We start from the raw sequence: 18,028 nt of genomic DNA, 5'->3' as shown, positions 1-18,028 counted from the left end.
ACACAATAGGATAACAGAAAAAAAAAACACATTGAAGTAAAAATTTTAGATATTTATTGGTCAATACAAACTTCACAAAAGCCATCTGTCTGCAACTTCATCAGTCTGACAGACCAACAATTAAGATATTGTTTTTGATTTTGTTTTCTTGTTTTAAAGCACTCTAGAGACAGAGAGGTACTCAGTGAGAAATTATGGCAATAATGGTGACAGTCTGCGATAAAAGTCACAGTCACATTGGAACTGATGTATTAAATATTAAAAATACAATAGTAATCAAATCCATTGTCCCTTGCAGACACCACTCTGCTAAAGAATTATAAGGCCTGCACTAAATTTGAAGCAAAGATATTTCTCCATTAGTAGTTACTGAATTATGGAAAATGATTGAACAAGGCTTACTAAAGCATATTCTACCAAGTAGTAACTAGTAGATATCCCCTATTGTAGTTGTACAAATACCAAATGGAAATTTATATTTCTGTGGTGATTTTTCAGTAGCCTTTAATTGCAATATATAAATAATGAAAATTTCAAATTTGCAAAATTTGATTAGTAAGGTGCTTACTATCAAATTCCAATAGGTGATGATCTTTACAGAAATACCAATACCCAATTGGTTTGTAGTAGTTGACAAGAATGTATTATGGGATAAAAACAGCAACAGCCATTTTTCAACATGTAATAGAAAAGACCTTGGGTGATGATATAAAGAAACAAAATAATTATCAGAATGAAAAATGCTGAAGGCAACTACCAAGGAGAAATTGAAACTGAAGACCAAAGTTAATTATACTGGATCAACTGAAAGATGCAGGTATGACTATAAATTCAGACAACTGTATCTTCAACAGTAACTAGATATTATTTGGGGACATTTTTGTTTTGAAGGAAGGTGTTTCTCAAGACTAACATTTTGCACATCATCATCATCATTTAATGTCTGCTTTCCATGCTGGCATGGGTTGGACAGTTTGACTGAAAACTGGTAAGCTGGGAAGCCACACCAGGTTCCAATCTAATTTGGCATGGTTTCTACACCTGGATGCTCTCCCTAACACCAACCACTCCAAGAGTGTAGTGGGTGCTTTTATGTGTCACTGGCACGGGTGCCAGTTACTTGACCATGACTATAATCTCACTTGGCTTGACAGGTCTTCTCAAGCACAGTATATCGCCAAAGGTCTCAGTCACCTGTCACAGCCTCCATGAGACTCAATGTTCGAATGGTGCTTTTTACGTGCCACCAGCATGGGTACCAGTTACACAACACTAGCATCAGTCATGACTACGATTTCACTTGGCTTGATGGGTTTTCCAAAGCATGGCAATTATCTCGATCACTTATCATTGCCTCCACGAGACCCAATGTTAAAAGATCATGCTTTACCACCCTGTCCAATGTCTTCTTGGGTCTACTTCTTCCACAGGTTCCCTCCACCATTAGAGTTTTGCACTTCTTCATACAGCTGTCCTCATTCATATGCATCACATGACCATATCAGTGCAGTCATTTTTCTTGCATGCCACATCTGATGCCTCTTATGCCCAACTTTACTCTTAAGATGCTTATACTCTGTTGAGCATGCACACTGACATTACACATCCAGCAAAACACACTAGTTTCATTTCTTTCAAGCCTACGCATGTTGTTCTCAGCAGTCACAGCCCATGTTTTGCTGCCATGTAGTATGACTGATTGCACACAGGCATCATACAATCTACCTTCCACTGTGAGAGCCTTTGTTATCAACAGATAACAAAGAGGTAGGAGCTCTCTGAACTTTCCCCAGCCTATTCTTATTCTAGCAGCTACACTCTTGGAACATCCACCACCCCCACTACTGATTTGGTCACCTAGTTAACAGAAAATTTGATGGAGTCTATTTTCTGTACATTTGTAGGGTTAATTGAACCTGTGCATCTTCCCACACACAGAAACTGTTTTTCCTGTCAACTTTCCTCTGATATTCCAGCACCTCTTATGTGTCCATAGTTTACACCAGGTACATCTTATGGAATTTCTACCTATGCCTTTTTTACAGATCGAGCAGGGCTATCTACCGAAAGGGATTTATGATTTGTCTGCTCCCCTACTTACTAAGACTTTGATTTTTTATAGATTAACTCTAAAGTCCTTTGATTCTAGACTTTGCTTCTATGTCTGAAATTTCTTCTCTAGTTCTGGTAATGATTCAGCTATAAGAAGAAGGTCATCAGCATAGAGGAGCTCCCAGAGGTAGCCCATCTTAAATTCCTTTGTTATTGCCTGGAAGACAATGATGAACAAGAGACTTTCATCACCTGGTCCAGCAATTTGATACCTCTGCAATTATTCCTGTCTAAGATGTCACCTTTGCCTTTATAACAGTTGACTATAATGCTGCTACACCAATCGTTGGGTGTGACTTCTTCATGGACAACCTGATTATCTATATGGGTGACTAGACTATATCTTATTCCACCAGGTACTTTTAGCATCTCAGTGGGCCAGGGCTTTCCTTGTCTTCATATTCTTGATTGCTTTTGCCACCTAAATTAGAATCATTTTTAAGAATGGTGAAAGTTTATGGTCGATATTTGTAAAAATATTCTAAAACAGTCACCTCCTTTGTGAAATTGTACAAGAAAAGTGTCAAATTCAATGTTCAGAAAAAGGTATTCAAGAATTAAGAAAGTGCACTAATAGAGTATCCAGTTGTGTGGTTATTTGATGCCATCAAGGACAACACATTGACTACTGATGTTAGTGAGCATTCTTTATTATTAACTATATTGCTGAATAACCACCTTATTTGAACATTGAAAAAAATGGGTGGATAACAAATCATGCCTATCATTTTTATGAAGTCAAAAATTTCTACTTAAACTCAGTCATAAACCTTTTGAATTCATCTTTAAACCCATGTCCTGAACGTCTTGCAATTACATCTTCAAGGATACTAAAGTGAGCCATTCAGCTCATGGCATTTGATTTTGATACTGCATATGTTGAAGGAAATGCTTCAGTCATTGCATTTTTATAGTTATATTTTAGATTGCAACAGAAAAACATCAGTTTGGATGATGATGATGAAGATACATTAGGTAGGAACTGACAAGTACATCTTGGTCAACTAGCTTCAGTAATGCTGCATCATTGGCCACTGGATAAAATCATTTCCAAAAGAAAAAAAAAATGTTTGGAAAATCCTATAAGCCTGTTCAACATACATTAACTCTAGAAATGGTATCCTTTGCAAAAGTGACTTTACTGTTACCCCATAAGTATTTATGAAGCAAAAATTATTAAAAGTGTTCACAATGATATCCACTGTGGCACTATGGAATTACTACATGCAATCCCTCTATGTTTGAAACATGCTGATTAGGCTATTCATACAATGTTGGGGAACTACATGTATAAATGTCCCAAATATGAAAAGACAAAGATTTTTTGAAAATAGGCTTCATTCATGGACTAATGATTTTTTATACAGATATATCATACCCATATTAACAGTATTGAAATGATTTTTGTACTAGTAGATTCCTTTACAGGATGGCTAAAGATAATTTGTATATCTGATTAGAAGAGTTCAACTACAAAACAGGCTACATTCTCTTTCTTGGTCAATATTCCCTTGATAGTCTCTGTCCTTGACTACAGAAAATTGACTACATTCCTTGCAAACACAGACATCATCTCCAATCAAATGGGTTCACAGAGTGAATGGTTTAGCATTTAAAACGAACTTAAAGGCATTTACTCACCAAAGAGAAAAGTTTGAATTGTTTTACCTTAACTATTGTTTAGTTATTTTATGATTCTCCTGCTTTCCTGCTCTGGTAACATGTCAGAACAATGTTTCCTTAAGCATATCCTATTCCTCAAATCAGCAGATGTGTTATAAAAAAAATAATGATTTAATATAAGAAATGGAAAATTCTATGATGCTGGCTGGAACCAATACAGTTATCAATCATTAGAACTTTGGCTTATGGAGACCAAATCAGGTCTAAGCTCAAGCTACTTGATACAAACAAAGATGATGGCAAAAGTGGTGACAATGACCATTTTAGTAGTGGTACACACCTCCAGGCATGAGAAGCACTCATACGAGTGAGGTGAAATAACAAATGAAATAAGAGAATCAAACCTACAGTAACAGAATCCATAGGAGTACTAAGCCTAGCCAGCCTTTACTTTATAGGGGGATGTGAAAATGATAGAGTTATAGTAAGGTCTGAAACCAATGAAATGAATATTATATATTGTGAATACTGCATGCTGTAAATAAGTCTTTGATATGTTAATATTGGTGCATAATATTAATATATTTGCAAATTATTACATATGTTTCAGGCAATCATTATTTTCATAGCTACTTCTAACTTGCCAGGTGATTAGGATTTCTGAATGTAAAGGGTCTCATGTAAATATGACAAAGATCATATGGAAAATCTACAATATTTACAAGAAAGTCAATGCTTATTAGAATTTGCTTCCAGTTTATTTAGTATGGATAGAATAGATTGCCAATATATTTAGAAAATTTGTAAATAACTTGTTAAAATATAATAATCATAAATGGCGGTGCCCCAGCATGGCCACAGCTCATGAGCTGAAACTAGAATCAATCAATCAATCATAGCATCAATTTATCCCCACAAGCTGCTAACAAAACCCTTTTGCTATATAGGAATGGAATATTTAGCATATTATTAGGAATTAAAGTATTCATTAATCTATACAGAAGATAAGTCTTTGTTAGAAAATGAAAGGAGAATCAAAGTAAGTTATTTGCAATAATCTTAGCATTGCAATTTCTAAAGCGCTGAATATGACAGCTTTAACAATAGTGATATATTAAATCAAATAGCCATGTATAGCATGTGTTTAGTAACATTCCAAGTTTAGTAACGGAGAGTTTGAATAACAGAAATAGATAGTTCAAGTTGGCTATTAATACAACAGTTGGTGGCATAATGATAAAATAAAGAAGCCAGCATCCATAAAAGTGAAAGTGCTAAAACTGATAATAGAAACTGAGCAGGGTTACTTTGCTTTCAAGTATCAAGTAGTTGACTGAATAAATATAACTTTCAGAAAAATAAACAGTCAATTTTAGATATGTATTATAAGAATCAATCTGAGTCACAAAAGAGAAAATCAGTATCTTTGATTGGTGAAAAGAATATATCACTTTACATTGAAAGGTATTAATTCAAAGCTGTAAATAGCTGTCATTGTTATTTTTATTATCTTTTACCTATGTTGGCATAGCCTGAACAGGACTTACTAAGACAGAGTTCAAAGCAGAATTACCTTTGTTACCAGCTTTTATGACTTTTTTAAGTGAGTTATTTATTTTATTTGATTGGTCTTCACTTGTTAAAACCCATTAAACCACTGAACTGTGGGATATATCATTCAAACAGTGTCAACAATAGATAGACATATTGAAGCAAATACACACACACACACACACACACACATACACACACACAGAAGCTTCCCTACAACTTCAGTCAATGAAAAATTTTACTCCTAAATTCTAAACCTGAAATAACTACACATTAAAAACTCAAGAAGACAGACAGACAATACTCTAATATGACCTTAGCTATAAAATAAACTGAAAAACTGAGTCAGTAGAAAATGATTTTAAAAAAACCCATAAAAGTTACTGGTCCTCAAAATATGTAAAATTTTATAAAACCTTTGATAAATCACATACAACTATATACTGATTCTATATTCTGTTTAAGAAACTTAACCATTTAATAATTAAATATGAAGGTTGTAAACAGACAATACCACTCTTATTGATGTAAAATAAAAGTTTCCTTTTGAGGGTTTTCCCTGCAATATGCTGCAATGGCACAATACTAATGCATTGATTTCTCTTTTGATTTTATTCAATTGTACATGGAAGATATCAAAAATTACAATAATCCCTACCTCCCTGATATCTGGTAAAAGTTACTTTACTAACGATAATGATTTTGTTTTTCTGACATTGGGCCAAAGCCAGAAATTTGTAATGAAGGTAATGTAAGTAATCAATTGTATTGAATATACATCAACACAGTACTTACTTTATCAATCTCTGTGGAATGAAAAGTAAAAATGAAACCCAGTGAAATTTGAACTCAGAAAGTATTGTGGGATAGAACTTAATACTACAAGTAATCACTCTCCACCACCCTCTCTTACCACCAGCTCTCATTTATCTAATAACGATTTCTAACAAGAAAGGTCACATATTTTGGGAGAGGGTACAATCAATTCAATCAAGCCCATTAAAAGACTAGTACTTTAATTGATCATGATAGAATTGAACTCACTCCAATAATAATAATAATTTCTTCCATTGCTTTATAGCTGCAAAGTTTCAGGGAGTGTGGCGGTACACTAGGGTGGGGTATGAATGATTAAATTGATGCCAGTAAAAAATTAGTAATTACTTTATCACCAAATATATGCTTCAGACTAACACTGTATGCTGACTTAGATAAACACAGAAATATATTTAGTGTAGTATTTTAGTGTTTCTGTCTTTCCATTATCTTTAATCTGACAGATCCTCATTTAGTCTGGATAACAAAAATTTGGTTGCTTGGTCAATTGGACATCTGACTCATTAAATTAACTTGTAGTATTCCCAAGGCACATACACCCTTAACAGAGCTCCTAAGCCAAATCAGTGTAACACAATATTTCACTCACAAAACTCCGATCAGTTTATGGTAAGACATTTATGTAAGATGCCATGCAGTAGGATCAAACCTGAAAATTCATGATTGCAAAGTGAACTTCTTAATCACTCAACCAAGTCTATGTTTACACTCTTAGTTCAAGAACAACATCAATAACAGTGAATATGGAGAGATGGATGTTGATTATTGTTGTTGCTTAGTACAGGTTAGTATTGATTGAACAAACCTATGATTAAAGTTTATTTCAGTCATCTCATCTTTTTGTATATCATGGACTAATGTGTAAGAGGTAGATAGAATGTTCAAGGAATAATGGCATGTTTGGTGGATGCGTTTGTCATGATACAGGAAAACAAGTCCTCTCTCATTGCTATCTTCTTGGTACCCCACTCTGACTTATGTGGCTTCAAGAAACAGGAGCATGACAAGTGGACTAACCCAGGTGAGGAGATCAAATCCTCACTAAGAGCACATGATACCTTACCATGGGAAGACTGCTTCTAGTGTATTCAATGGCGATTAGGCCAGTTTCGAGTTGTCTGGTTTTCATCTTGACTCTTACTTAAGGTAGGCCTAAATGGGAGAATAAAGATGATGTGTAAATCTTCCTGACTTAAACCCAATTTACCCACAAATTATGATCCATTTTGTCCTCCTTTTCCTTTTTAATGAAAGTAGTATGTATGATTTAGAGGAAATTTGACTGCCTTATACAGTAGGCAAACACAAAGGTTCCTTCATTGACTTATGTTATTAATTTTTTTCAAAGGCACCAGTCAACACTTAATTCAGAAAAGATGTACAGATATAACAAAACAATCTTTTTGAATATTGGGTTGTTAGATAACTTCATTTGTTTTTTTTCTTTTTTTGACATTATTTTAATCATTGTTATTTTCAATTAGCATGAAAAATATTTTTATCATAATTTCTTATTAGCTCTATTCTTCCTCTAAGTTTTGTTTATCGTTCTTGGAATTAGAATAAATTTGACCTCTTTTCACACATGATGATGGAGTGCCAAGTAGAAAACAAATGAGCAAATTTATCTGATAACCTTTTAAAAATCACCAATAGAGTAGTAGCTGTTCACATGCTCTCAGTAAAATGGATTTTAATTCTTAACTGCTTTCACATTAAAATTAGGCATGATTACATATACATAATAAATTGCATCAATTGGTATTTAATGAAAGGTAAACTCAAACAATTCTAGTAAAATATTACAAGGCATTTTGTCCAATACTCTGATAGTTCTGCTAATCCAGTGTTCATGTGACACTATCCTAAAAGTTGCTGTAAAGTTTGTGGTCTGAGAAAAAAATATTTGTTCTGATTCTTACAAAACAACTTCATCATAAATGGTAAATATATTAATGGCATTAAACTAGTTCTATTAACCAGCTTTCATATGAGAATGCCCTCACTAAACTGGGGGAAACAAAAATTCACATGAATACCACTTAAAATTGAAATGTGAAAACTAAATTTTTGCTCTGCTTACATACAAAATTCAATAATAAAAATAGTAAAAAATACAGGAAATGTTTTGTCAACTTTTTTTTTAGACTTCATTGTTCATAGCCAACAGATTTTTAATTTCAAATATAAAGGAGAGGCATTAAAGTCTAAAAATTCATGGTTCCATTTAAAAGCTATAATTAAAATTACATTAGCAGAAACATCTAATGTCTTGTCATCTCAGCCAATAAAAGTTAATGACCAATAAAATGAAATAATGTTTAGCTGGAGAAAAATAAAATTTTATTTATTAATTTTGTTTTCAAGTTTTGAACATCCTTTTACAATGCTAATAAGTTACAATTAAGGATAATTTGTCTAACCAAAAAAAACAAAAAAAAAACCGGGAAAAACTGAAAGAAACCGAAAAAAAATCATATATTCTTATTGTTAGAATTGTTTAACAAGGGTGCAGGGGTGGCCTTTTGATAATGAAGTGTACTTAAGAGCTATATGATTTTAAGTTCATGACATGTTGGGCAAGGGTCTTCTGCCTTAGCCTCAGGTCAGCCAACATCTTGTTAGTAAAACCTGGTAAATAGAAACTGTATGGAAGCCTGTCTGAAGGACCTTTCTTATTCTTAGGTAGAAGACAGTTTGTCACACTATTTAATACCATTACCTAACCTTAATGTGCATTTAGTAAAAGTTCATAATTTTGCAAATATTTGAAGTAGGTCTGACAATAACTTACTTCCTCTCACCAGCCTCAGCAGCTCTGAAAATGGTCAGAGGTATTGTTCTTCTTCCTACAACCAAACTATTAAGGAAAAAGGAAGAAATTTTGAATTGGTACAGGCATGGTTGTGTGATAAGAAGTTGCTTCTCAACCACATGGTTTTGAGTCTACTCCTACTGTGTAGCACATTGGTCAAGTGTCTTCTACTATAACCTTAGGCCAACCAAAGCCTTGCGAGTGGATTTTGTAGACAGAAACTGAAAGAACCTCATTGTGTGCATATAGAATAATATATTAATCAAAGGAATTCTAACTTTGATTTTCATGTTTTATTTACAATCTTTTAATAATTGATGTAATATAATGAAACGATAGAATATTAAATGTCCATTCTGACTGAACTAGAAATTTTATGCATTAAACTATGCAATCTTCAGGTTCATGTAGTAGTGGTGACAGTTATGATTTACAATTTACAACTGTTGTGAGATGGCTGAACTGTGTGCATTAAATACATTCCTATAGGCTCTAGAATGTTAATTTTTGCAAACTGTATTCTGACCAATCAGTGTGTGGCTTCACTAAATTATTTAAGTTGATTAGTGATTGGTGTCACAGTTTGTTGACAGAATGGACATTTAATATTCTATCATTTCATTATAGTGTATCATTTATTAAAAGATTATAAATAAAATGTGAAAATCAGACAAAGTTGGAATTCTTTCGATTATAATGCGATAAATTTATTATAAACACTAAGCCCGACGTATTAAGTTTAATGATTTAGTTAACAGAATATATTCAATAAGATATTTTATGTTTTTATTTTAAGATATATTGTTGAATTTTGTTTGTTTTTTTATTGTAAAATTACGTATTATACATATTTATATTTTCTTATAAGATAATATACGTACATTTATTTAATTATTTTATCATTTTTATCTTAAACCTGATGAGTGACTATATTTAAATTGATTTTATTGTTATCAATTTGAAAATATAGCCACAAAACAAGTGTAGTCTATTTACTAATTACATACTATTTATTTATTTATTATTTCGTACTTTATTTAGTTCTTGGTAAATGTTTTATCATATCTTTAATTTTTTTCTATATGGTATGATTTAAGTATATCATTGTTGAATTGCTACATGGTGGTTCTTCTCTAATTTACATACATGTATGATATATATATATATATGTGTGTGTGTGTGTGTATATATATATATTTATGTATATATATATATATATATATATATATATATATGAATGCGTCTTTGTATCTGTGTTTTTCCCCACCACAGCTTGACAACTGGGATCAGTGTGATTACATCCCATTAACTGAGTGGTGCAGCAGAAGAAACTGATAGAATAAGTACCAGGCTTAAAAAAATAAGCTAAATTCACTCAGCTAAAATTCTTCAGTTTCATTATGTTCCAAAGTAGAGTACAAGTTTTCAGGTCAGGTCTCTTGTTTGAGAATACAGTCCTCCCTTACCCCAGCTCATCTTGAAGGTCCCATGAAAGGTCATGAGCTCCGAATTAAAAGATAAAAAAAATTTTGATACTGTTGTTACCAATGCATCAATGACAGTGACAACAACAGCAGCAGAAGTTTAAAAACTATTTTCCATTACATAGATACATCTACATGTTACACATGTTATTGTGAAAATTTTAATATGAAAAGTGGTGAAAGAAATTCAGTCTTACTAACCTTTGTAAAAAAATGTATCTAACAATCTTGAACTTGCCACAGGAATAACCTCAGTCTGCAAGTTTAAATAACGGCCCACTGTCAAAGGTGTCCTGCGAAAGCCAAGTATTCTGAAATAACAAATGAAAAAATTGTGTATTTGCAAATTTGTAGTTACTAGTTGCTAGTTAGTAACGTACCTAAAACCATGCCAATGAGCATACTTAAGCACATCTCTATCAGTAGACTATAAAGCTGAGAAGAAAAAAACAGATGTGCTTCTTTTGCTTAGCAATAAATGTGATAAAGACATAATCACAACAAAAGGGAATGGTTCTAAAGATAAAAATATATTGTAGGGTCATTAAATAATCTCAAATAGATGGATAAGCTCATTTCTTTAGAATTTCTCTGTCTTCCTCAATGACTACAAGTATGACCTTCATAAAGCCTTCATATTGGTGACTTACTCTCCAATGTCAATCACCTGATGGTCCTTGTCCTCACAAAATTTGATGAAAACAGTGTTGTGTTACATTCAGTATCAAAAAGGTATTCAATTGTGGTACACAAATCTGGTAGATGTTTGCCTATGGGCTCCATTCAACTTTCTTCTCTTGGCTCAATGGTTTTCTATTGGGTTTTGTGATTCAAGCTTCAATTTTGTGTTCTGCAGTGTTCCTCCAATACATCAGCAAACTTTGAGTTATCACTGCCAAAAACACCCATTCCTACACAAATGATATCACTCTTCATTCTTCTCTAACCTTTTGCAGCCAAATGTCATCCATATGCAACCTAGACATCTTGAACTATGATGAAATGACAGAATATTACTGATTCTAGGAACAAAGGTTTTGTAAACATGTCCCAATGGAGTCATGCCAATCTTGTCCCTTCAACAGCATAGATACGATTTCTACATTTATGTAGGAAATGTCTTATCTCCCACACATCTAATGTGAGCAACATGCGACTAGAACCTTTAATGTCATAACAAATGTAAGGCATCACCATCAGTGAGGATCTAAGCCATGAATGCATATACTCTTCATATCAAAAATGGCATCACAAAGCGAATAGTCTACCTTTTCAGGGCCAGCCAATATATTTCATCCACACTTTAACTATTAACCCTCTCGAAAGCTCAAATGAGACCCACATTGGAATACTGCAGGGCAAAGACTGTTTTGCAAATATATACAAATAGTGATTTCTGGATGTATTTAAAAAAAGAACCTGGATGATAAAGAGAAGTTAATACAGAGTTAGAGAGTGAGGGTGAAGTTAATCTGGTTTAGTTGTAATATTTTTACTGTACAAACGAACGTGGCCATTGCCAGCGCCGCCCTGACTGGCCTCGTGCTGGTGGCAAGTAAAAAGCACCATCCATTCGTGGCCGTTGCCAGCCTCACCTGGTCCCCGTGCCGGTGGCACGTAAAAGTACCATCCGATCGTGGTCGTTTGCCAGACTCGTCTGGCACCTGTGCCAGTGGCACGTAAAAAGCACCCACTACACCCATGGAGTAGTTGGCGTTAGGAAGGGCATCCAGCCGTAGAAACATTGCCAGATCAGACTGGGCCTGGTGCAGCCTTCTGGCTTCCCAGACCCCAGTTGAACTGTCCAATCCATGCTAGCATGGAAAGCGGACGCTAAGTGATGATGATGATGATGAATAAGGCTGCGAGCTGGCAGAATCATTACCACACCAGGCAAAATGCTTAGTGGCATTTCAACCGTCCTTACATTCTGAGTTCAAGTTCTGCTGAAGTTGACTTTGCCTTTCATCTTTTGTGTGTGTGTGTGTGTGGGGGGGTCAATAAATTAAATACCAGTTGTGCACTGGAGTCAATGTAATCGACTATCCCAATTCCCCAAAATTGCTGGCCTTGTGCCGAAATTTGCAATCAATACTTTTACTGAACATCATCAACACAAGGGCGATGTTAGTACAGTTGTTATTCTTCTTACTGTTTAGTTCCAAACCAGCTACAATTGAGCAGATATATTCTATGATCAAAGTAATTCTAAAAGTGAACATCTCTCATTTTCCTTTTTCTCACTCACATATAACACAAGAACATGATATAAAAGAGATATGGTTGTCATTCCTGCAGGTCAGTTGACCACATAGAAGCACTCTTATTGATTTGTTAGTTACATAGTATATAAGTAAGGTTATTATAGTATCCCAATATCTAGGTGATATGTGTGGATAAGATTACTACAGTACTAAGACATAATGAAAATGTCTAAATGAGTTCAGTACAGTAACAAACCTTACCAAAAAGTCCAGGGAACGTTAATGTTATACAGTATCAAGCTATCTTAGCGAGGTTAATACAGGTGGGTTGATATATACATTCAAACTCAAGATAAAATGCAAAAACACTGATGCAAATGTAAACACTATTTTTTTATATCTACCTCTACAATGATAACTATTTCTTTGATAGACTCAATGTTAAATAAATCACCTCCAATGTATTATTGATATTATCAATCCTTTTATAGTCATTCGACAAAGTTCAAACAATAAGGATATAGAATGATGTACTAGGATGCAAGAGAATAGTGAACAAAATTTAGTGTGATGTTCTATCATTTGTTATTAACTCACTAATCATGTATTACTACATACAATCAGAGCAAGAACTAAGATGGAGAAGATGGTGCAAAATTTAGAGACCAAGGATAATTTCTTTTATTTATTTATTTACTTCATTTATCTTTTAATTAGGAAGGAAGGCAATGCCCAAGAGCTCTTCCAGGGTTTTAGTTACTGTTGGATAAGAAAAGGAAGGTATCCTCAAATTGAGGACTTGGCCTGAATTATTACAGCAGATGTTATCCCAGTTGACTGGTGGTTGTGTTAAACCAAGTGACAGATTAAGACTACTTCTAATGGAAGCTATGACAATATTTGGACTCAGAACACAAAAGACTGGAATAGATATTGCAAGGCATTCAATCAGGCATATCTATACTCTGCTCCAGACTGGTACTTTTTTGACAACTCCAAAAGGATGAAAGGCAAAATTAACTTTTAGTACACTGCATTTTCTCCAGAATTGTTTCCCCTGTTACTACAAGGGAGAAAACCCATACAGTGGCATGATGCACCTACAGTGTGTTAAAGGTTAAGCTTGACAAGACTTGAACTCAAAATGCAGCAAAATGGAATAAATATATTTTAGGCACTTTATTTCAAGACTCTAATGAGTCTACAGTTTCATTACCTAAGTTACTTTATGACACATAACTCACTACTTCATTCTGTGACCAAATTCTGTCAGTGCCAAAATTATATTACTTCTGCCCAGGGTCAAAATTCAACCTCTAAAATAAGTGGAGGTAAAACAATATAAGATACTGGAGTACATCCAATCATTTATATCACTACACAAGGACATACATATCCCAGGTTAAAAGAAATCCATACATTTGTTCTAAACATAACACTTATACACACAGACACACTGTGGTATAGATTAAGCTGTAAACAAGTCATAACAGAGCAAAAGAAATAACATCAATAGATATACATACTTCATTCTATATAGGAGTGTGTTCCTCATATGTAAATGAGTACATGCACTATACACACACCTACAATAAACAGGATACACTATTTTATGGTCTTATTGAAGGTTACAATTACAACTACTACTATAACAACCATAACTTTCACTACTGCTATTATTCTTTTTACAGCATAAAACAACTGCTGATGATGATGACAATGACGACCATAACACCAGCTATAATAATAATTTTTAGCTTTAGCACAAAAGCACACATTTAGTGGAACAGAATGTAGTTGAGCTAATCAACCTCAGTTACTTGCATGGTATTTACTTTTATTGAACCAGATGGATGAAAGGCAAAGTTGATTTCAGCAGGATTCACAATTAGATTGTATAAAAGGATGCAGCTAAATACAGCAAGGCATTTTTATTAAACATTCTATTGATTCAGCTAATCATTGCATTTCACAAGCAGGGACAATATATAAGACAAGATACAAAATTCATTACAGAAACATATTAGTCACAAAGTTTACATGTATGTATAGACAAATACATATGTTAGTCATATATACACATAAATACACAGTATACCACACACAAAATTAGACAAAGTAAGCACGAATTTGAAAGAGGAAAGGGAAATAGGCCCATGAAGGGACTAAAAGCTATGTTTCTATTGCTTGTTAAGAGACTTTATTATTAATTATTCTATGGAAAACCTGGCATTTACTCATCCGTTGTTTATTGTACAGTTTTTTAGAGTTGTTATAGAAATCATACTGACATATGGTTGTGAATGCTGGATGCATATGAAAGCAATCAAAATCAGGATAAGTAGAATGTATACCACAATGATAAGGTGGGTGAAGAATGTATCTTGGGAACAAGATTTACTGCGCAGAAGACCTGTCAAGTCAAATGAAATCATAGTCATGACTGATGCTAGTGTCACATAACTAGCACTTGTGCTGGTGGCGCATAAAGAGCACCTTTCAAGCATTGGGCCTTGTGGAGGCAAAGTGACTGAGTTCCTTTTGAGTGTTAGGCCTCATGGAGGTAAAGTGGTTAAGTTCCTTTCAAGCATTGGGCTTCACAGAAGCAATGACCAAGACCTTTGACATTATGTCATCCTTGAGAAGAAGACGCATCAAGCCAAGCAACATTGCAGTCATGGCAGATACTAGTGTCACACAAATGGCACCCATGCTGGTGGCACATAAGAGCACCCATTACACTCTCAGACTAGTTGGTGTTAGGAAGGGCATCCAGCTGTAGAAAACCATGCCAAATCAGACTGGAGTCTGGCGCAGCCTTCCAGCTTCTAGCTCTGGTTAAACCATCCAACCCATGCCAGCATGGACAATGGACATTAAATGATGATGATGTCCTATTTACAGAAACCATCAAATTACTTACATTATTTACAGAAACCATCAAATAATGCAAACTTAAGTTTGGCAAAGAACTGATGAAACTGAACAACAACTATTATAATTTTAAGTCAACCAATCCAAGGTAAAATAAGAAAAGGGAAATCATGTCAAATATTGCACCAAATGCCAAGATCTCTAGTGAAATCAAGTGTTATTGTTGCACACCATTGAAACCACTGAAAAACTGGGTTTTGAGTTGCTGGAACACCCTGCATACACAGTCCAGATCTTTCTGCCCCACCTCCTTTGACTATCACATCTTTTGATTCATCAAACATCCATTATGAAGTGTTGATTTGCTACAAAGAAGCACATGAAGTGGTGTATAAATGACTGTGTGACCAGCTGAAAACCTTCTTCTGTGATGGAATACACAATCATGTGGAGCACTGGAAGAAGTGCATCAAAAAGCAAGGAGACTATATTGAAAAATAATATATTGTTCAACCCCTGCTTTTGTTTTAATACATTACAGAAACAAGAATGCATATAATTTTTGACTCATCCCTGTAAAACAACACATCTATCAAAACTGATACAAGAAACTATCATCATCACATTCATGGTGGCTTCAGAGCTGCCACTATTAATATTAGCATGGTGAAAGATAAATATGGAGAAGATAGAAAAGCTGAAAGATCCCTTGACAATACATGAAGCCAAAGAAATACGAAGTAATGCTTATAACAAACCACAAATCAGATCTATAGATGTTTCAGCTAGGAACATTTATATATATTGGTACAGAAAATAAAAGTGAAGGAACAGATTTTGAAAAACTAGAAGAAAAGAGACAGAAATGGTAGTAAGAAATAATACTAAATGACTAGAAGAAAAATCAGGTACACTTAACAATAAGTGAAGCAGAGAGTAAGATGTTGGTCAATGTTCTGTGAAGAGGGAATAAATCAGTGTATCAGTATGGATCAAGACATCGCTAACAGAAATGTGTGTATGGAAAAACAATGGCATACTCACACTTATTGATGCTGAGAAGAAAGGGGCAAAGAAATGCTAATATGCATGCATATATATGTACATGCAACAGTGCTCATGGGAGCATATTTGCATGCATGTGTGCATGTATGTAAGTGTGTATGTCTGGGAGAGAGAGAGAACTACTTTTAGCTGACAAAAATTTTAGTAGGAGAGAATAAAGAACTCTGCTGCCATGTGGGAAATGGCCATACACAGTATACAGAAAAGGTGTATGTAGGAATTGTGTACAGTATACCCAATATACATGGGTATGTAAGTGATGCTGGGTACATAAGTGATCACAGGCAAACTAACAGAAAAGAACTCTGAATACAGTTGATGTAGAGGAGTAACAAGTAGTGAAAGAGCTTATTTAATGAGTTCCTTCAACTCCATAGAAGGACTTCCAAAAGTAATTGATAATAGCAGTTGAGGTGGGGGCTACAAAGGTTTAATCTAAATAAGAATGAGTTGGAAAATGCTTGAGGAGATATTCCATTTGCTTGCAACAAAGGTACTGACCCTCTCTGAGTGAAAAGTAGTTTGTATGATATTTGCATAAAAAATGCAATATTGCATGGTAGCAAAACATAGGCAATGAATGCAGATGGATGAAGGCTGGAAAAATATTGAGGCTAACTCTCTTCACTGCATTCATAATATCAGTGTGACAATGGCATGCAAATGAAATGGAGATAAGTCAGCTGTATTGGGCAAGAGGGAAGTTTCCACTGTTATGGACATGATGTATTTGAAGGACAATGATTAAGCATAAAAGGTGTCAAGCAAACTGAATAGAAGTGACTATTAGAAAATGAAATGCAAGGAAGACAATGTGAAGAAGTGGTGAAACTAATCTCAAGAGGCTGAATCTGCATGAAGAAGATGACAACTAACATGGTACTGAGTTGAAAAAGACTAGTCCAACATGAGAAAGCATAGTAAAACAGACAAAGATGATGATGGTGAATACACACACATACAGATGAAAAAACAAAAATAAAAGAATGTATAATATAATTCAATAAAACCTGTGGTATCAAAATTTAAAAAAAAAACATCAACAAAAAGGAAACAAATTTAAAGCTTATTCAGTTGTAAATGACCGATTGAAATAAATACATTGCAGTAAGTAAATAAAAAACATGTAAAACATCCATGCTCATGTCTGAATTGTAGATGTAGCTACATAGAAATAGTTATACTGAATATATCAATATATATATATGCTCAGTGTGTGTGTGTGTATATATATATATATATATATATATATATATATATATATTATATATATATATATATATAATTGTTTTGAATTAGTGTTAGGATGCTGCTGTAGAAAACCAAACTTGACAGAATCAATTACATTTACTCTTAGAAGCAATTTTAACAGATTTTGTTTCCGTAAGTAGAGTTGAATAATAATAATAATAAAAATAAAGTAAAAAGAGTTGTGAACATTTGCACTTTAAACAGAGTAATTC

The 18,028-nt window shown here is 33.9% G+C and overlaps 1 protein-coding gene across 7 annotated transcripts in view; it reads right to left on the bottom strand.

Annotated features, from left to right (window-relative positions):
- The window catches only part of LOC115211004 (glycosaminoglycan xylosylkinase-like), a 411,994-nt gene that overhangs the window by 27,785 nt on the left and 366,181 nt on the right, over positions 1–18,028 (bottom strand). For all 7 annotated transcript variants that reach the window (XM_029779846.2, XM_036501526.1, XM_036501514.1 and 4 more), the window contains one exon: positions 10,624–10,733. In XM_029779846.2, coding sequence (XP_029635706.1) covers positions 10,624–10,733 — 110 coding nt within the window. The remainder of the gene's footprint in view (positions 1–10,623; positions 10,734–18,028) is intronic.

Source organism: Octopus sinensis, linkage group LG1 (assembly GCF_006345805.1).
Source record: "Octopus sinensis linkage group LG1, ASM634580v1, whole genome shotgun sequence".
Classification (NCBI taxonomy): domain Eukaryota; kingdom Metazoa; phylum Mollusca; class Cephalopoda; order Octopoda; family Octopodidae; genus Octopus; species Octopus sinensis.
Note: the sequence above shows the minus strand (reverse complement) of the source record. Positions and strands in the feature narration are given on the sequence as shown.